This window comes from Oryctolagus cuniculus, chromosome 12 (assembly GCF_964237555.1).
Source record: "Oryctolagus cuniculus chromosome 12, mOryCun1.1, whole genome shotgun sequence".
NCBI classification, from domain to species: domain Eukaryota; kingdom Metazoa; phylum Chordata; class Mammalia; order Lagomorpha; family Leporidae; genus Oryctolagus; species Oryctolagus cuniculus.
Genome location: NC_091443.1, coordinates 25,107,778 through 25,128,904, shown reverse-complemented (window position 1 = coordinate 25,128,904; position 21,127 = coordinate 25,107,778). Strand labels below are relative to the sequence as shown.

At 43.9% G+C, this 21,127-nt stretch overlaps 1 protein-coding gene across 8 annotated transcripts in view; it reads right to left on the bottom strand.

The window, feature by feature from the left end:
- TRIM9 (tripartite motif containing 9) overlaps window positions 1–15,870 on the bottom strand; it is a 112,556-nt gene extending 96,686 nt beyond the window's left edge. For 3 of the 8 annotated variants that reach the window (XM_002718240.5, XM_017348290.3, XM_008269648.4), the window contains exon 1: window positions 14,841–15,868. In XM_002718240.5, coding sequence (XP_002718286.3) covers window positions 14,841–15,662 — 822 coding nt within the window. In that variant the 5' untranslated portion in view covers window positions 15,663–15,868. Of the gene's footprint in view, window positions 1–14,840 lie in introns of all 8 variants that reach the window. The other 5 variants (XM_008269649.4, XM_051822840.2, XM_008269647.4 and 2 more) reach the window with 4 other exon arrangements.
- Window positions 15,871–21,127: the final 5,257 nt, after the last annotated feature.

Here is a 21,127-nt window from a genome sequence, read left to right as displayed (position 1 = left end):
TCACAGATGAGGAAACTGAGGCACAGACAGACTAACTCATTTACCAAAGGCACTCAGGTAAATCGAGGAGGTGAGCACTGGCACTCCTCTTCAAGGATTGGTATGTTCCCAAGATCAGGAGTGACTCTAAGGGACTGACGCAACTTCCTGCTCGAGGTTTCATCTCCTGGATCCTTTCCTCTGGTCCTGCACTCTGTGTCCGGCTGCTTGGCTTTCCCTCATTCCCAGGGCAGGACCCACATGTGAAGGGGACCAGTGTGGATTGCTCTCCACACTCGTGCAGCCCTCTATGTGGAGATACACAATCATTACGAACACTTGGCTTTAATGCAGAAGGCTTTCATCAGCACCCTGTGGTTTAGGCACAAGTTACCAGCTCTGTGTAACAGATAACAATAGCTCACGTCACTTAGAACTTAGTCTGCCCAGGCTCTGTGCCAAGGGCTTTGTGTCGACTGTTCCTTTCATCCTCACAACAATCCTTGGAGGTAGGTCCAATAATTATCTCCATCTCACAGACGTGAACACTGGGAGCTCAAGTAACTAAGTTCACACACAGCCAAGTATCACGCACCCTCTACGCCAAGCTTCAATGTCCATATTCTCAATCCCTCTATTGTACTGTCGGAATAGTCTAAGACCCTAGAACAGAATCCAGTTTGCCTGACCCTGTTCTAACCAGCAAGCTGCCTGATACCACATGGTCTATCCCCACTATGGCTTTATCAGGAAAATGCCTCTTCGGCTGGGCTCCAGTGAGCTCGCCCTAATTCATTTTTTTTTTTTTTTTGACAGGCAGAGTGGACAGTGAGAGAGAGAGAGAGAGACAGAGAGGAAGGTTTTCCTTTGCCATTGGTTCACCCTCCAATGGCCGCCATGGCTGGCACACTGTGCTGATCCAATGGCAGGAGCCAGGTACTTATCCTGGTCTCCCATGGGGTGCAGGGCCCAAGCACTTGGGCCATCCTCCACTGCACTCCCTGGCCACAGCAGAGAGCTGGCCTGGAAGAGGGGCAACCAGGACAGAATCCGGCGCTCTGACGGGGACTAGAACCCGGTGTGCCAGCGCCGCAAGGTGGAGGATTAGCCTAGTGAGCCGCGGCGCCGGCCCTAATTCATCTTAGTACTTGCTGTATAAGGACTTAGCTACAGACCAGTTTTTTGGTTTTTTTTTTCAAAAATATTCACTTACTTGAAAGGCAGAGCAACAAAGAGGGAGGGGAAGAGAGAGAGAGAGAGATATCTTGTATCTACTGGTGCACTCCCCCAAATGGCTACAACAGCTGGGGCTGGGCTAGGCTGCAGCCAGGAACCAGAAACTTCATCCTGTGCTCCTACATGGTTGGCAGGGGCTCAAGTACTCAGGCCATCTTCCACTGCCTTCCCAGGCACACCCCAGGAAACTATGCAGCCAAGGACTGGAATGGGTGCTTTGATATAGATGCCGCTGGCACAAGTGGCGGCTTAACTCACTGTGCCACAATGCCAGTTGCAGGTTCTGCATTTCTGCCATGCTCATTCTATTTCCTGTTTCTCCTATTTTATTGTCTGTTAACCTGAATTTCTGCTGTGCTTCTCATATTCTCCCAGCTTATGTACACTGTCAGAATCCTTGTCCTCATTTGCTCAAAGTCAGGAAGGCACTGACTTGGCTACTGCACCCATGGTGTGCGTGACTGGCTGCTTTTAGGAGCTGGGAGAATGAGTTCCCATGTTTCCTACAGGTGACACAGTGGCCACGATAGTGTTTTAAGGTTTGAGGTAAGGTGACCATGAACTCTTGACCTTTTTAAGTCCTGGCCCTAAGACTCAGCTTCAACTTACACAAAGCATTTCTAACCCAGTTCTAGTTCGTGTTCCTGTTAAGCCAAAGAAAAATTGATGGTGGGAAAGACACTGATATGAAATCCTCACAGCACAGTTCACATAGCAAATCCTGTTCCAGCAACAGATGTCCCACGAGCTTAATTCCTATTTGCAAGAACCTGTTCTTCTCAGAGGCATCTGGGAATTAAAGTAGTCATATGCCATTTTCTGTGTAACCATTATCCATTCTTCCTTCTGAACATATAAAAGTGTTTTTGCTGGGCCATATGGGCACTGGTTCCTGCCAAGCTGCTCCACTTCTGATCCAGTTTCCTGCTGATGCATCTGGGAAAGCAGCAAAAGATGGCCCAAGTCCTTGGGCCCCTGCACCCATGTGAGAGACCCGGAATAAACTCCTGGCTTCAGACTGGCCCAGCTCTGGCCATTGTGGCCATCTGGGGAGTGAACCAGAGGATGGACGATCTCGTGCTCTGTCTCTGTCTCTATCTCTGCCTTTCTAATAAATAAATGTCTTTAAAAAACATTTGCATGTGTAATCAAACTAGAACTCTCTGTGTAAAATTCCCAAGAAAGCAGTCAAATACACCTGGAGCTCTGAACAGCCAGGAGTGTTATGCTACATTACCAGTACCCTGAATTTGAGTCCACAACAGTAATAGCCTCACTCAGTCTACACTGGGCCTTGAGGTGACTGTGGTGAGGATGGAGTCCGAAAACAGATCATCTAAATTCTTTAACAAGGCTGGGAGGGCTCCAGAGTGGCTGAATGGGAAAGAATGCAGTGAGGATAGTGTCCACTGATAAATGCAACTTCATCCCTGAAGAAAATCATGAGATATGAACAAATACTACATGAAATTGGTTTCCAAGTCCAGTATTTATGCATATTTTATACCAATGTTTTCAAATACACTAATTAAAGAATTTCTTTGAGTCTTCTGGATTTACAACAGCCAGGGTGTCCTAAACATAAACATAAACAAGTGGATAAAGAAAAGGTGAGATGCTCTATTCAGCCTTCAAGAAACAGATCATGTCATTTGCTGCAACATGGATGGTCATTATGTTAAGTGAAATAAGCCAGACACAGAAAGAAAAATATTATATGATTACACTTTTTTAGAATTCATAAAACACATAGATTGATAGAGAATAAAACAGTGGTTACTATGGCATGGAGGAGAAATGGAGAGGTGCAGGTCAAATGATTATCGGATGAACAAACATGGAGATGCAACATACATGTGAGGATTATAGACAATAAAATTGTATTACATTAGGGATTTTTGTCATATAAGTAGATATTTCCTGCTTTTGTCCCCACCACCAAAAAGGTAACTATGTGAGATGATAGGCATGCTACTCTGCTTCATTATGGCAATCATTTCACTATCATTATGTGACCCAAAATATAATGTAGTAAAATTTATTAAGAAAAATAAAATAAAAAGCATTACAGGTTAATTTTTGATGCCTGTTTCACAATAGTCTCTTGTACACAGCTTTAGAAAACTTAATAATTGATGATAACATCATAATATATGACTTATATCATGTAAATGGCAAGTTGATGACTCATTCTCATAAAAGTTAGTAAGACTTAAGGGAGAGAAACTACACCATAATTGACCTCTTTAGCTCTATTTAGAAAAAAGCAATTGGTGAGTTTTTGGCTAACCTCCAAATTCAGTAATAAACTTCTACTTATTAATTCATTCCCTCCATACAGATGAAATTTATAAGTTTACTCTTTATTTTCTGCCCTAAAAGTAAGCAGAATTCCCAGGTTCTACTAAATATGTCACATTTTATCTTAATGGAGGTTAAATGTTAATAAATACTGTGTTACATTTAATTAAATCATTTTATGGCATGTTTTCAAAGAAAAGAGTTATGTGAGGGCATTTTTATTCAACCCAGATGTATATGTTGTAATCTTATTTTAACATTACAGGTTACTAGCCAAGTACATTACAATAATCTATTGTTGGGATTGGTGCCAGCCCTAAAGATGCTGCCCACAAGGTATGATTTGAGAAGCTGCTGGCACTGGGACCTTCAGTGGGAATGAAGCCAGGGCTGGAAAAGCCAATAGCAGGCTGGAGACAGGGTTGCACAAGCCAAATGGGCTGGGCAGAGGCTCCCTAGAAGTTCCTGCTCAGGATCTGGACCAGACACACACTGCTCAGGGCAAGCTGTGGAGACGGCCAGGTGGAAGGCACATGCATTATAAGCAGAGCTGGGCTGGCAGACAGGTAAGCAGAAACCATAAAATTCTCAGGGGGCCACAAAAGAAGGAGAGGCCAGAAGTGGAGAGTCCTAGTCGTCAGCAAGATGCCAAGAAAGCTATCAAGTCTTGTGAAAGAATGGGGAGAGGAGCCCCAGGGGACTCCCTTTTGCTTCATTCCAGAATCTTTCTTCGTGCTTTTTGATAGGGCAGGAGCCAACAGACAGCCAATCCAAGCAGACAGCCAGGTGGCAATGCAGTGTTCCTTCTCTGAGGGAGCACAGTAAACTTCGTGCCTCCAAACACTTCCTTTGCCAGTCCCAGGTAGAAAACCCCACCATTAGATTGGTCTTTGGGGAAAAGGCACTATCTCAAAGGCTAAAAGGCAATATATACAAATAATATGCAGTTACAGTGAAAAAACATTTTTATATATCTATATAGTTAATTTATAGCCCCATATATATTTATATAAATATAGAGAGGGTTAATTTATAGCTTCTATTGAAACTTATATAAAATTTCCTGTTAGAGAAAACAAGGTTAAGATCAACTCTGATACCCTGTGATTATGTATACCTTGGGACATTGGCGAGACCCCCAAAAGAAAGGGTAGTTCAAACGCACCTCACTGAACATTCACACAGAGGAGCAACTGAAAATGCATACTTGGACATTCATAATATTTTATAGAAGTCTGAACATCCAAATGATTATGGTAATTTAATAAAGCATTCGATTTTTCTGACGTTAGAGAGGGTTAGGTCATCTCTAAGACCCAGTGTCCCCATTATATTAATTTGAAACCCAAAAGTAGAGGATGAGTCCATCATTCTGGTACTCTAAAGAGAGTTTTTTGAACAGCACAGTGATAACCCTCAAGTGCCAGAAAATGCAGCACCACTGGAACTCCAAGAGATCTGATGGAAGTGATTTCCATTACCAAGGGCAGGAGAAGTGGGACTTGTATAATTCAATTTTTTTTCTTTCTGCTTTTGGAGTTTTTCCATGTTTCCTATTTGTCGGAGCCAGTCCTCATGAAGCTTATCTAAGCTCCGGCCCAAAATTGGCTTATTAGTGGTTACTGAACAAGAAACTTGCAGTAGGTCCTGGGGCCTGGCATGACAAAGTTTCCCTCATTCTTAGCCCTGTTTCTGCTTCTCTCCTCCATTGAGTGTCTCTGAGAGGCAAGAGGTTCACATCTAGATCCAACCCCCCCTTTTTAGATTTATTTATCTATTTGCAAGGCAGAATTACAGAAAAACAGGAGTGACAGAGACAGAGAGAGGTCTTCCATCTGCTGGTTCACTCCCCAATGGCTGCAACATCCAGGACTGGCCATGACAAAGCCAGGAACCTAAAACTCCATCCACACCTCCCATGTGGGTACAGGGCCCTAAGCACTTGGGTCATCTTCTACTGCTTTACCACATGCATTAGCAGGGAACTGAATCAGAAGTGAAGCAGCCAGGACACAAACCAACATCCATGTGGGATGCTGGCATTGCAGGTAGCAGTGTAACCTGCTGCATCACAACACTGGCCCTGTCCCTTCCATTTTAAAAGTAAAAAAGTATCCAACATACATAAAGAACTCTCAACCAACAAGCCAACCCAATGAAAAAATAGACAAAGGATTTCTCTTTAAAAAGACAAAAAGTTGGGGCCAGAATATTTTCTTCTAGAATATTTTCTTCTTAGAGCATACTAAGTGATCACAGGTCACTAAAGAAAACTTTACCAAGATCCTTTCTAATTCTCAATTGCTTCTTTGATATTCTAGAACCTGAAGCTTTTCTACATTAAGTGAATCTTTATTTTCTATTGAAAATATTTTGGAATAAGTGTGGGTTTTAAGTATTTTATTTGAGACCCTTAGTTTTGAAATGCCTTGTATCAATACTCTGCACCAGTCTCTGGAGTTAAGATGCTTGCATTCTTTGGTTCCTATTTAAAGAAGAAGAGGAAAAGATCTACAAGTTATAAATTGGAGGGAGATGATGAATTCAGATCCAGGTATGCTGGGTGGGAGATAGCTTTGGTTTTTCCCTGAGGAGGTTCCAGCGAGCTTTAGATTTTGAGTTCAATGCAAAATGTGTGATCAACAGCTAAATCTGAGCTGAATTATACACACAATCACAATGGGGTATTTTGAAATACATTTTAACCAAAATAATATTTCGTGTGGTTCACAGGAAAGCATGTTGAGCTTAAGAATGAAACAGGCCTGGGTTCAAGACCCGTCTTTATCAATCTGTGCGATTTTAGGTTTTCATTCAACCCTGATATAATCATTGCAACCTCAAATGCTGTGTTAGTATCACACCAAATAATCAATGTGATGTCAACAAGAACTGAAGTTAATCTCAATACCAGAAACATTTGTTTTCTCTATTAGCTCAAAGTTTCTTTAAATTTGTGCGAAATATTTATGTACTGATTTGCTAATGAATACCAATAGTTTTAGTGATATATTTAATATTTACACGGCAGGAGTTTACTGTCAATTCAAACTTTTCCACATTTTTGTTTAATATGTAGTGACCAGATTAGCCAGAAATCCATGTCCTAGTTCAGGTACAAATGTGTCATTCTTTTTTTTTTATTTTTAAAAATATTTTTAACGTATTTTTTAAAATTTATTTGACAGGTAGAGTTAGTGAGAGAGAGAGAGACAGAAAAAGGTCTTCCTTACATTGGTTCACCCCCCCCAAAATGGCCGCCATGGCCAGAGCTATGCCAATCCGAAGCCAGGAGCCAGGTGCTTCCTCCTGGTCTCCCATGCGGGTGCAGAGCCCAAGCACTTGGGCCACAGCAGAGAGTTGGACTAGAAGAGGAGCAACTGGGACTAGAACCCAGTGCCCATATGGGATGCTGGTGCTGCAGGCAGAGGATTAGCCAAGTGAGCCACAGCACCGGCCCCCCAAATGTGTCATTCTGGGATGGATGGTTCAGTAATTAAAATGTTGTTTGGAATACCTGCAGTGCCTGGGTTCAAGTCCCATTTCTGCTCCAAATTCCAGCTTCCTGTTTTTGTGTACCCTGAGGGACAACAGGTGATGGGTCAGATAGTTGGGTACATGCCACCCATGTGGGAAACCCAGATGAGGTTCCTAGCTCCCAGCTTTGGCCTCGCCCAGCCCCAAAAGTTGCAAGCATTTGAGGAGTGAACCAGCAGATGGTAATCTCTCTCTCTCTCTCTTTCTCTCTCTCTCCCTCTCCTACTCTCTGCCTTTCAAATGAAATATATAAATAATTAACTTAAAATAAATAAATAAATGAGACAAGATTTTAAAAGGAAGGTAGTCACATTCTGTATACTTTTTTATTGAGCCTGAGGCTACCATGGAAATTTAGTAGTCATGAAAGTTTTTAGATTTCACATGTTTTGGTTCTCAAACTGGAAATATTTTTATTTAATATTGAACAATGTTTTAGATCCGGCCATGGCAGATTCACTTCCACAGTGGCAGAAGGTAGCACTTCTTCATACTGCATTGATTGCTTGCTGAAAGCTGTTTATCATCTTTCCTTGGTAAGTCCTGGCTGGATGATTGATGGTCAATAAACTCAATAGCAACTGCTTGTTAAAAGCATCATGGATTTATCTGGGCCATGTAAGATTTATTAGACTGGACAGAAGTCCAATTTTCCATTTGACTTTATGTGATGATTGCTCTTGGGAGAAGATTTTACAAGTGTGAGATAGAGGGTGGCACAGAATAAACAATATCATTTTATCAGTTTCATGAGTTTTTGTGTCTTGGTGATGGCAAAAATATCATCAGTAGTATGAGATAATAGACTAGATATATCTATAAACTCAACTTTTGGTTATTTGCACTGATTAAAAGAAACTAGAGCACAAACAATCAAAAATGTAGATAATATTAGAGAGTCCTTTCTATTTGGCTTTGGGTGAGTTGGCTTGAGTTGAGCCTGTGCATATTTAATCAGCCAAGATTTTGCTTCCTACAGAATCACAAAGCCTACCATGAACACCTGCATGAAGTAGAAACTGTTTATTCCCCCGTATTCACATTTACTCCTCATTGCAAACCGCCTTGTTCAGAGAATAGCTATGAGATACAGTGCATTAAGAACAGTGTTGCCCTGTCAGAACAACACGGAAGCATGAGTCAGTGATGAGCATTTGGTGTCAAACAATTACTTCTCACAATGCAGGCTGCAAAGAGAAGAATAAAGAGGAAGGCGAAGAAAATTCCCGATAAAGCGAACTTGATGCTATCAGGCTGGGAAGTCAGCTTCACATGAATAAACCAGCAGCAGATGAGACTCACGCAACTCTGTGCCCTGGCTGCTGATGTGAGGTACTTATTCCCACACCAAGGAACAGTGTTCAGCATTCTCTTCCCAAAGCTATTTCTTTCCGAAACAGTTTGTTCTTTGATTAGAGCTGTTCGTAAAAAATGTTCAGTTCTGATTCTGTGCAAGCGTCTTAGTCCGTTTTGTGCTGTTATGGTAGACTGAGTAATTTACAAAGAACAAAAATCTATTTGGCTCACAGCTGGGGAGGCTGGGAGGCTCAAGATTGAGGGGCTGCATCTGGGGAGAGCCTTCTGTTGCATCCTGATGTGGTGAAAGGCAAAATGTGGCAGGAGAGCCGGAGGAGAGGGGGTCGAACTCATCCTTTTATCAGGAACCCACTCCTTTGATAACGGACACCATGGATCATGGCACTGACCACACAAGAGGGCATAGCCCTCAGGGCCTAATCTTTCAAAAGTCTCATCTCTCCACACTGTTGAATTGGGGGTTTAGTATGTAATTAGTGAACTTTAGGAGACACATCCAAACCATAGCAGCAAGGCTTACGAAAAACAATCTTGTTTGGCAGTCCTTAATTCCGTTTCTAAATATCAGCATTTTCCAATTTACTTAACTTAAAAATATTTTACAGTCAAAGGTAGGTCAGGTATCTATTCTTGAACTGGAATATATATTTGAGGGAATCTTCAAAAAGTTCATGAAAAAATGTATATTGCGAGAAAAGTGTATATGCATTTCAAATGCTTTTTGCACCAAAATAAACATCTTTTAATTCCATTTTCCCACAAACTTTCTCAAGTCCCTGCAAATTTTCTTTTAACCACAAATGGTACAAGAAAAAAAAAAATAACATAGAGCTCATACATGCTTACTGGTTTAAACATGTTTTTTCATCTTCAAAAATGGCCTTGTAAATGTTTTAGATCTACAGAAACACTGAAGTACCACTTCTATTTGAAAAATCCACTTATTGGGGCCAGCGTTGTAGGTTGGGCCACAGCCTGTGACACCAGCAACCCATATGGGCATGAGTTTAAGTCCCGGCTGCACCACTTCTGATCCAGCTCCCTGCTAAAGTGCCTGGGGAAGCAGTGGAAGATAGTCCTAGCAGTTGGGTACTTGCACCTATGTGGGAGATCTGGAAGAAGCTCCTGGCTTGTGGCTTTGTCTCGGCCCAGTCCCACTGTTGTAGCCATTTGGGGAACCAGTGGTTGGAATATCTCTCTCTCCCTCTCTCTGTAACTCAGCCTTTCAAATAAATAAATAAATTTTTGAAATAAAAAATCTACTTATTCTTTCATGCTATTTTCAGTCTATAAATGTCAAGACACATGATTTTGTTAGAAGAGGGACAACTCCATGGCTCAGCTGATAGATCTCTACTGTCAACCTGTCACTCATCTCAGATGGGAGGCAGGATGCACCCCTCACAAGCTAAGCCCACCTGCTCACACCCATCATACAACTGATGATCTGGTCTCTGGAAGACTCAATGCATCTGCCTCTCCTCCTTGCCCCGTTTCTCTTTAAATTTGAGTAGTTAGGTCCCTTGCTACCCACCTTAGAGATATGCATTGATCGGCTTCACAGCCTTTTGGCTAAGATCAAGTGTCAAGATAAACATTGAGTTACCCTGGTTTTGGTCTGGCCCAGCCCCATTGTTGTGAGCATCTGGGCAGTGAATCAGCAAATGGTAGACCTCTCTCTCTCTCTTGTCTTTCAAATAAATAAACATTTTAGAAAATAATTAGAATCTTCAAACAAAAACATTTATATGTCATAATTCGCATGCTTTTTTAAAAAATCAGAACTTAGTTCAAAGTGTCAGAAAACCAGCAGACACTAGCTAAAGCAGAAATAAAGCACTCTCAGTGACATTACTACGAGTAAGAAATTAGCTGCTGCTATTGTAATCCACTGAGACTCACAGACTGTTTATTATTGCAGCATAACTTAATCCAAGCTGACTCACTGATTCTGAGGGTGAATTCTATGGTTTTCAGGCTCTATTTTCCTTTATCTCATTTCCCTGAAGTCCACTGAGATTAGTTAAGTGGGTTTCTTTTGCTTACCTCCAACAGTTCCTGCTGAGACTGATAAAAAAAAATTAATACTTTGTTCTTAACCCTCTATCACATAATGAGTTCTATCCTCCTCTATGCCCAAATTATATGCAGATTCACACTTTAACAAGTCCTCTAACTTGTTTAGGGAGCACAGTGAAATTTGTTGTAGTATTGCTAAGGATAATTCTTGACTGTGCATTATTTGCATTACTCAGTAACAGATGGCTATGATAATTTTCTCTAACTTTATGCAAACTGTGAACTGACCTGAAATTCCAATTAATAGTATCTTACCATGGTGTATGCAGGAAAAAAAATCCGAGCTATTTCAAAGTTACAACCTGCTTACTGGAGAATAACAGTCATGTAAGCCATCACTTTCTTTGTTAACGAATAACAAAATACCGTTGCTTAATATATAAACTTTTTCATCATTCTTATTCTTTGAACTTGATTTAACTGAGTATTATTTCTGGACCCATGAGAATGTGGCTCATTTTTTTAGGTCACTTTCAGGGCAGCTTTGGACCAGACCCCGTGCTCTGAAAGGAGCGAGCGAAGGACCCCAAGGTAGGGATGAGATTTGTAGGCAGTCATTGTTGCTGGGGGAAGACACTGACTTCTGTATTACACAAATAGCTTTCACTTGCACCAAACTGAAACTGGCAAGTTATAAACATTTGTTATTTTTTTCAAAATACTTTCACAAATACAGTTTTAACTCCTTTACATTTTTGTGGTTTGGAAATGAAGAGAGGTTATGAGATTTGCTTAAGAGTCTCCCAGTACGAGTGACAGCATCAGCATCAGCACCTTAGAACGCCAGTCATCTAGCTCTTTCCATTATGCTACAGGAGATAAATAATTCCCTCTCTGTCACATTCTCCTGAAGACATGTAAGGATGTTTGCGTTGCACACTGAGTGATCTGATTGTACTACAAGTAACTTAAAACAAACTCAAAAACCATGAATATATGAGATCTGTTATATACAGAAACACTGCTCTCTTCTGTTTGTTATGTTTACTGCTCTGTTAACTGAGTATTATTTCAGCAACATTATATGATACATTTTGCTACACAAATAGTCAATGACATGCTACCACACAAGTGAGCAGGTATTTTTTTTCCAGAATACTTTGTAAATGAAAACATGTCCACTGAAAATTTTATTTTAAAATACCGTTTCAATTGCAGATCTTCATGTTCAAAAAAACAAAGGTAAGAGAGAATGACATTTGGGACATGATTCACAATGAGTATTATTTAAGACAAGAAGCTCTTTGCTCCATGGCATAGACACAAAAGAATGATTACAAACATATTAGTGATCCAGTGACACTAGCATACCAGGAACTCAAGGGTAATATTAATTTAGGAATGTGAACTGCTTAAAGTTACAAGTAATAATGACAGTTCCAACTGCCCATTTGGGACTGTCTAGAATCATATTTTGGTTGACATTCTTAAGTTGGATAAGGGAAAAAAATCATAATTTATCAGTAGCAAGTACTGATAAATTAAAACTGCTATCAGATAACTGACTTACAAGGCCACTTCACATGTCATTTTTCATGGATTTTGAAGGCCACAAATACCTAAAAAAATTGTAATTTAGTCCACTGAGAATTAGTAAATGTCAACTAAATGTTTTAAAACTATTTAGGAATAAATTTCATCCGTTTTAGGAAAATACTTAATCATAGGGTTTTCTTTATGAGTAGAAATGACTAATATGGTAGAATATTAATGAAAACTTTCAGATCTAGTAATAACCTGTGTTGATAACTAATTGCCCGAGTTTGGGGAGAACTACTTAGTAGTTTACTCTCCTATGTTTTGAAGGGTACAGAAATTCTGGCCTGATCTTTTGTGGTGATACAGATGTCATTAACTTCTTAATTCAAACAGACTAAGTGAGAAAATAGAAAGCTAACACATAACTACCTGTTAAAGAAAGAAGGTGGGGGAGTACTGTTTGTTGTTCCTCTAACAGATGACAAGTGAAAGTTAAAATTTGTCACCCTTTTTGGCTTATTCTTTCTTGGCAGTTTAATAATCCTGATTCTGGCAGAACAAAAATCATACCTACTTAGTATTTTGGAAAACATGTGCAAAATCTGAGAATAAATGGTCTTCCAGCCAACTTACTGCACGTCTCCAGGGTTTCCACATGACTCTGTTTAGCAGACACCCAGAGTTTAAACCAGCCAGCACCAACATGTCTATTCCCAAATCGCATCACTGGTAAAACAAATGATTTGAGACTTCAGATCTCTGTGGGCCTGGCAGAGATGTAAACGATCCTTTGGGTTAGCAGAGAGGTTCTTCATAGGAAAACAAGGCTGTGGATTGACCATCCTGATTTGCGAGTAACCCTGAGTTCTTTTTCCAGCTAGAGTGACTAATTTCTTAGCTAGTCTGTAGGGCAATTCAACACAGACTAAAGTCAGCAGTTTACGAGTGAAAACACAATGTGAAGAAAAGATTGGCTGTGAAATAAAGTCCCGAAAAATTCCAAAACAAAATGTCATTTTAGAAAATTGAAACTGAACCGTGAAAAGAGCAGGGGCATGTGCCTCGTGGGACTCAAATCTGGTGCTAACTTAAATCTCCATTAGTGTTAAAATGTTCTAAATGGTTGCATGTGAGAACACAAATGACTGTAAACACAGGTCACACTCGATTGGGATAAGGAGTCGAGAAAACCTCCACTGAATGCTGAAAATGATACTATTTTACTTTCTCCTAGCTATAAATAAAACACCAATGGTCTAGCCTTAACCCCAAGGTTATTCAGTCGAAGGCTAGATTCTTGTCTTCGAGGAATGCCAGGAAGCCTGGAGCGGAGCCATCTGCACCACCTGACATCTGCACACCTTCTTCACTGCCCTGGCTCATCCTTGGGGCTGCAACTCAGTGACAAAAAGAAAACCTCACAGTCACCCTGAACCCCCGCACTGCCTGCCACACCCCTAAGTGGGTTATTCAAACAGTCAAATGTATGTGCATCCCAAGATTGGGTTCCTTTCTCCTAAGCAGTGTAGGCACAATACTGCAAAGATCTCTTTCATGGTGAAGTTTATGTTCATGTGTGTTTGTGTGTGTGAGGGGGAGGTGGGGAAAAACAGATAAATAACACTGTAACTAAAATACATAGCACACCCAGGGAGCAACAGGTGCCACTGAGAGAGAGAGCAGGGGGGTCAAGAGTATCTGAGGAGGGTGGCAACAAGTGCAGACAAGAGGGTTCTCTGCAAAGGTGACAGCTGAACCAATATCTAAGGGAGGCAAGTGAATGAGGCATTGGGATCTAGAGTATTGGGAAGAGCCTCAGGCTGAGGAAACAGCAGGTGCAAAGGTACTGGGGTGGTGTTGATGGAGAAACAGAGACCGGCACCGTGGCAGGGGTGGAAGGAGTTGGGTGAGAGGCAATGAGGTCTGGCGGACCTCAGAAGAACAGGCCATGGGGGTCCAGCAGACCACTTCGAGGAAGCCCTGGGGAGGGCTGTGAGCAGAGGGGGGGGCCTGACTTAACAAGCTGGTGCAGGCACTTTTCCTGCAAAGCTGTGGCGGAGGCTCCATCTCAACAGCCCTGAAGGATGAACTTGGTAACAGGTGTCCCGAGCTTGGCACTCACAACTGAGAGAGAAGGGCTGAATCCGGCAGAAATGAGTGTCTGGGTGGGTCAGGGCAGGCTGTCACCCTGGGAGATGCATCGGCCTGGCTTTCAGGCTGGGTGGGCTCTGGGTCCCCCCGCAGGGAGGGTCAGGACCCGAGCCTGCTCCCCGTGTTGCCACGGCGACTGCAAAGTTCCCCCCCACCCCCGCCTCTTGAGTGTGAGCCCCCTACGCCATCTCAGCCCCCTGCGACGCGTCCTCTCGGGTGGCAGGGCCAAGCCAGGCCCAGCGCGGGCTCATCAGTATTCCACCAGAGGCGTCTCCCGGCCCCTGCTGGGCCTCACCGCGCCCGCCGAAGCATCAGCGTCGCCCTCCGCGGTGCGCGGGGCTCCACCGCACTCCCGCCCGGAGGCTCGCAGCTGGCCCTGTCCTCAAACGCACCCGGCAGTCCCGGGCACCCACGCGGCTCTGCCCCGGCACTCGGGCTTTCTTCCTCGGCGGCGGCCGCCACAGGCTGCAGACCCGGCGCACAGACAGTGCGCTTCGGGAGATCCTCTCTAAGGCATCTTCGCGGAAACTCTGGCGGGGGTGGGGGGTATGGGAGGGTTACTGGGGGGAATACTCCTCTGTGCGCCGTTTAAGGTCCCCGTGCACCTCCTGCAATGCACCAGCCGGGGGAGGCAGACATCGCAGGCACCTGCACTGCGCCCCCACTGGGATGCGCTGTGCATGAATTAGGGGGACCCGTCTGGCGCAGAGCCCGAGGGTCGCAGGCGCGGGGAGTCTGGGCTGGGGTTTCTTAGGACTCACCTTGTGCAGCTTCCACATGGCCCCCAGAGCCTTGACTTCGTGGCTGGAGTGTTTGCCCTCCTCCAGGCACTGGTAGCACACGGGCATCTTGCACTGCACGCAGTACATGCTGTGGTTCTCCAGCTCGTGGTCCGTGCAGGTGGACACCTTGCGCGGGCTCAGCCGCCGGCTCACGCGGCCCTGGGCCGGGGGCACCAGGCGGTGCTTGGCGAGGGGCCCCCGGGGTGGGTGACAGCGCAGGCGGCAGGGGTCGCAGTAGAAGACGTCGCACTGTTCACACATGACGGTGGCCTCCTTGGGCGCCTTCTCGCAGAGCTGGCACTTGAGGGCCGCGGCTTTGCTCTGCTGGTAGCGGTCGATGACTCCTTCCAGGACGCGGTTCTTGGGGAAGCCGCGGAGCCCCCGGTCATCCAGGATGAGGCTGCGGTGGCACTGGGGGCAGGTGATGCAGGAGTTGCGGGGCACTGGGGCCAGGGCCGGTGACAGGTGGGTGGCCGGCGGCGGCATGGCTGGAGGAAACACACGGACGCCGTTAGGGGACTTCTGGCAAGGGGTAGTGGGGGCGCTGGCGAAACCCCCGTAGGAGCCGTAGCCGCTGTCCGCCTCGCTGTACAGGCTCATCTTGTCCAGGTCCAGGTAGTCGTAGTCGGAGACCCCGGAGCCCGAGGCCCGGCGGCTCTGGGGGGACTCCGACTCCGGGGTTTGCACCAAGATGTTGCGGGCGCACGCCTGACATATATTGTGCGAGCAAGGCAGGATGATGGGCTCCCGGTAGAAAGAGCCGCACACCGGGCATTTTAACTCTTCTTCCATTTCTTCCATGGGGACCAAGCTGAGAGCGAGGCAGCGGCGGCTGCAACGGGTACCCGAGCTGGCAAGGCGGCCCAAGGGCCTGTGGCGTCCAGCACCTTGGCCAGCGGCAGCGGCGGCGACGGCGGCAGAGCTGGCGCCTTCCCGCTTCGCCTGGGCGCCGACTCCCCGCGACGCGCTCGGTCTGTGAGCAGCAGAGCAACCGCGCCGCGCGCCTGCCTCGGGCCGCCCCCTCCCGCCCTCCAAGTCCCGCCCCGCCAGCGAGCCGCGTCCCATTGGACGGCGGGCGAGAGAACGAGGCTCTCATTGGCTACACGCTCCGCCCGTCTCCGCGCCGCCGCAGGCCACAGGGGGTTTGGTGGAGGAGCCTAAGAACGAGCGAGGGGAGTCTCGGCTCCCAGCTGCAGGGTCCCAGGTGGGGGCCGGCGTGCGGAGGCTCGGGGCCCGGGAAGGAGGAATGAAGCGCGGGTGACTCATCCCTCGCCCCGCTTCCTTCCGACCTCCGGTGCAGTCACCCGGGAGCAGGGGGCGTGAGAAACCCCTCCGCACTGCGAGGCTGGCGCTTGTCAACAGCGGCGTGCGTTGGGCCGCCAGCCCGGCCCCGCCTCGGGCGAGGGCCGCAGGGCTGGCAGCCTGGAGCCGGGCCTGGATTCCCGCGCGGCGGGCGGGCTGCTTTCCCTCAGGAAGCCGCGGCGGCCTGGGAGCGCCCTCCTTGCCCCCAGCCCCTGCCGGAGTCTGAGGCGCCCGAGTGGGAACCCTCAGCGCGTCCTCTCTGAGAGGGACGATAATAGGGGTTTCCTGTGCCGCCAGGAGACTAAAGTAGGCAAAGGACGCCAAGGCTCCGCACCTGGCCACACCTGCACCTCGCGCTTCCGGTTCGGGCTTGGCTGAACGGCCTCTCTCGAAGCCGCCATGGCGCGGTCCGGCCTGGTCGCCTCCCATGCCTGGCTGAGCTTTCCCAAGGCGGAGGCCGGAGTGGTTGGTCTCGGCGCCTTTGGGTCCGGTGACTAGCCCTGTGAGAGATTCTCTGGGACGGGGAGCCTAGGGGCTTCGCTCTGAACAGGGCGGCTCCATGCCACGTGCCCTGAGCCTCTGCACAGCCGCCGGTCCCGGGGCCTTGCTGATCGTCCAGGGAGGGCCGTGCTGGTGATGGTGGGTGTGGATGTGGGCTGTGGTTCGCACCTTAGTCCTAATGGATGAGGTTGAAAAGCTCAGGGGAAATGGGTTTGTGGAAAAAAACAAACAAAAAACCTGCATGGATTTCAGGATGTTTTGCATCAAAATAAATTTTACTTCTGTTTTTCCCCGAATTTTTTGAAATACTCATCTCCATCCTCTCCCCAGACATAACTGGTCCTTCCTCTTGGAGGCAGAACTGTTGATGGGATGATGGCTCAAAATAAATAAATGAATGTGAAAAAAAGAAAAGGAAAATCTTTGAGTGAATGGACATTCTGAGATAGTAACTTAGAGGGAATGGTACATGGCTGACTTTTGTTGAGTGATTCATGAAGTGAATGACAAAGACACTTGTCAAGTTTTACAAAAGCTCCCAGTTTCCTATATTCCAGAAAATAACCTGATTATATGCAGCTACATTTATGATTTAAAACCACTTTACTGGCCACAAAAAAGTGGACTGTGTATAGTCCTTTCCTAGGAGAAATAATCCAATAAACTAGGTGGCCTTTCCAGTACCTTTTCCAACTGCAGTGTGAGACCATTTTGTAGAGGAAAAAGTCTATACCATCCTTTAAAGCCATTTAAATCATAAGTGCTGTGTGATTTATTTTAACCTGGCTTCTAACAAGTGGAGACCAGAACATCCACAGGTGGAATATTCTGTTTGCAGGTGTACAATTTCTCTGGGTGTGTTTGAATGTTATCCCTTCCTGCAGGATGCATCTAATTTATGGGTCTCAAAAGAATTGCTTGTGTCAATTAGCTAATTATTGGGAAACTGTTAGAAGTGCCAGTACCTCTCATCAGTTTCAAGCCTTTGTGTGCATTTGGCCACAAGTCACAGTAACCTTGGACCAGCAAGATGAGCAGCTGTTATTCTTTTTATGAGTTTGAACTTTGTATATCACAGTGTGGGAAGACATCTGCTTATTAGCAGGAAGCTTACATCTAGCTAAAAGTAAAGGGAATGTCTTATAGTTGATGTAGAGCTGGCCTCACACAGTGCCTCCCTACAGTACAGCTGTAGTCAGTATACACAGATTTGATCTAGTAAATAGCATCTTAATTTGACTTCATTGTTGGAGCTATTTGGTGAGGAGTTAATAAGCCAGTTGTAGTAGAGCTCTTAAAATGACTGTCATTTGAGAGTCACCCTGTTCAGGTAGTAGTCTTACATGTTGTAGTTCAGTCCTTGTGATAACAGGAAGAGGTAGATACAATTATCTCCATTTTACAGGTGAGGAAGCTGAGGATAAGCAAAGACATTTAAGTACTCAAGGTCAAGTATTAGCGAGGCTGGAATTTGAACTCAGGTATGTAAATATGTTCATTCATTCAACAAATACTGAATTCTACTCTTTCATGCTCTATATGATGAATGCCTAATATTTTTAGATAACTTTTATGATATTCTTTTTAACTTCCCGGACAGTTGATTAGTCTTCTTGAATTCATTCCTCTAACATTTTTGTGTAGGCCTTCGAAGATTTTCCCCTAATGTTGCACTATGTGGCCGCAATGTGTTTTAAAGCCCCCCCCCCACCCCCAGTGAGTTGTGTTTAGAGGGGAATCAAATAGCAATGTATTCCATGGGGCAATATCTTCTGTCTTCCAGCTGGTGATCAGTCTGTGCCCTGAAGCACAAGGATGCGGACCTGAACTTAGACCATTCTGGAGTGACTGCAGATGTTCTCATTGTACCAAGTGCCTGATTGTCCTGAGAGTGACCGTTCACCCACATAGCGTTCTTCAGTGAAGAGCTGAGCAGCTTCAAAATGCACTAGTAGGTCTACTACTTTTTGAAAAAGATAAATGTTTTCCAATGAGACATTCAGCTCCTTTTCTAATTGTTTTTAACTCCAGTGCTTGATTTTTAACACAACAATGTCTTGAGACTAAAGAGTGAGCACAGAGAAGAAAAGATTCTCCCTTATTCTCCCTCCATGTTTGTTCCTAGTTATCTCTTCTTAGTTGTAGTAGGGAAAAAAATCAGTGAAAGAAGTTGATGATGGGCTGACATTTTAAGATTTTATGATACAACATACACATATACACATACATATACTTAGTGATTAAAAGTGGTGCTCAATATAGTTGGTAAAAATTGTATCATTTGAAAAGTGATGGGCGTGATATTTCTATTTTCAGAAGAAATTCTGAAGAAATTTTTTTCATGAGGCAATTCATCCCAATGATATTTCAATTTATACTTAAAATATTTTGTGCTTTCAGTAACATAAATTTATTGTTGTTAATGTTCTTTGGTATTTTACATTATGTTATTATTATAATGGACTAAGAGCATTTTACCTAGTTAGTACTACTGAGAAGATGACTTTACTCAAACCCTGCAGTATTTTTAACTATAAGTAACAGGTTACTAATACTTTGGGAAGGGTAGACAGGAGAATCCGAGGAAATGGTGGTTTAATGAATCTGATGTTCAGGTTAGTGAGCTGGAGCATAAATTTGGGAAACCTAATTTCTGAATAATAGGAACCACAGAAAGAGGAGAAGTCAAAGATGAAGGAAAAACCACAGTTGAAAAAATAATTTCTGAATCAAAGAAAGAAGGGAAATTGTAGATGGAAAAGATTTTACAGTTATAAATAACATGGATGAAAAAAGACCGAGGTATAAACAGACACAATTCTTGAACTCCAAAGAGAAAATGAAAATCTTACAAGCTCTTATTATAATTATAAATTAAAAGAGGGGAAATAATTTGGTCTGGTGATTGAGCTGCCAGTTGGGATCCTATGTTCCATAATGGAGCGGCCACACCCACCTCCCAACATCTCTGTAGCAGAGATCAAGTTCCCTGACATGTCAATTTGGGGGAATACATTAAAGTCATAGCATATCTCAAGTATTTTATAACCAGCCAAGTGATTACTTGCTTCTCAGGTTGAAGAAAGATATTCACAAAAATTCAGAGAATGTAACAACTACATACTCCAATTTAAGAAGAGTACTTGAGAAAGGATTTTAAACTGAATAAGTGACTCTTGATAGAGTTCTCAGGATATGACTAAAGTTTGAAGCCCTGAAATTCGGGAGAAAGAAGAAATGGGAAAGTAAAGATAAGAAATAAGGTTTTAATTGGAGGAGTTACTTGGTGTCTTTTTTACTTTCTTATATAATTTTAAGTGGATGCATGTATTATGAGGCTTGGGAAAGGAAATATATGTGTTAATATAATGGAAGTACAATAGAACTTTTAAGTTAACCAATATTGGAAACTATGTGAAACTCTATAACAACAAATTATAAAACCTAGAGGAAATGGATACTTTCCTCACAAAATGTAAATTAACGAACTAACTACTCAAAGTAGAAAGATTGAATAATACACCAACCTGTATAACAGAGATTTTAAAGGCAATTTCAGATTCCTTATTAAAAAGGATAGAATGATTACATAGAAGAATTCTAGTTAACTTTGTAAGAACAAGTTATTGAGGGGCTGGCACTGTGGCGTAGTGAGTAAAGCTGCCGCCTACAGAGCTGGCATCCCATATGGGCTCTGGTTTGAGTCCTGGCTGCTCTGCTTCTCATCCAGCTCTCTGATGTGGCCTGGGAAATCAGTAGAAGATGGCCCAAGACCTTGGGCCTCTGCACCCATGTGGGAGACCTGGAAGAAGCTCCTGGCTCCTGGCTTTGGATAGGCACAGCTCCAGCCATTGTGGCCAATTGGAGAGTGAATCAGCAGATGGAAGACCTCTCTCTTTGTCTCTCCTTCTCTTTCTGTGTAACTCTGACTTTCAAATAAATAGATAAATATTAAAAAAGAACAAGTTATTTAAATGTTATTGAAATAATTTAAATTAAAAATATAGACTGTTCCATAGCCCACTTTATGAGAGCTTCATAATTTTAATAACAAAATATGATTACATAGCAATAAAAACATAATAAATAAAAAGTATAGACCAAAGCTAAGTATTAGATTCAAAAGTGTTAAAAAAATTTAAGGATTGTATTAAGAGATTTATGAACTATAGCCAAATAGGGATTTTTCTTTGAATGCTAGTGTGTTTCAGTATCAGGAGCACCATGAACACAATTTATTACATGAAAAATTTAAAAAGCAGAATTACCTTTTTTGGCTATACAGGAATACTCTCCTTCCAAAAATGACTAAAAAGCAGTATTAACTGTGAGAAGCAACACTTGTCAGACACTGAATAATAATAGGCAGTGTAGTGCTATAACTAATACCTGAAGTCGAAGTCGTGAGCCCAAAATTCACTCAGGCTTTGTGCCAGAAAAGTTTTCACATTTTGACCCACAGA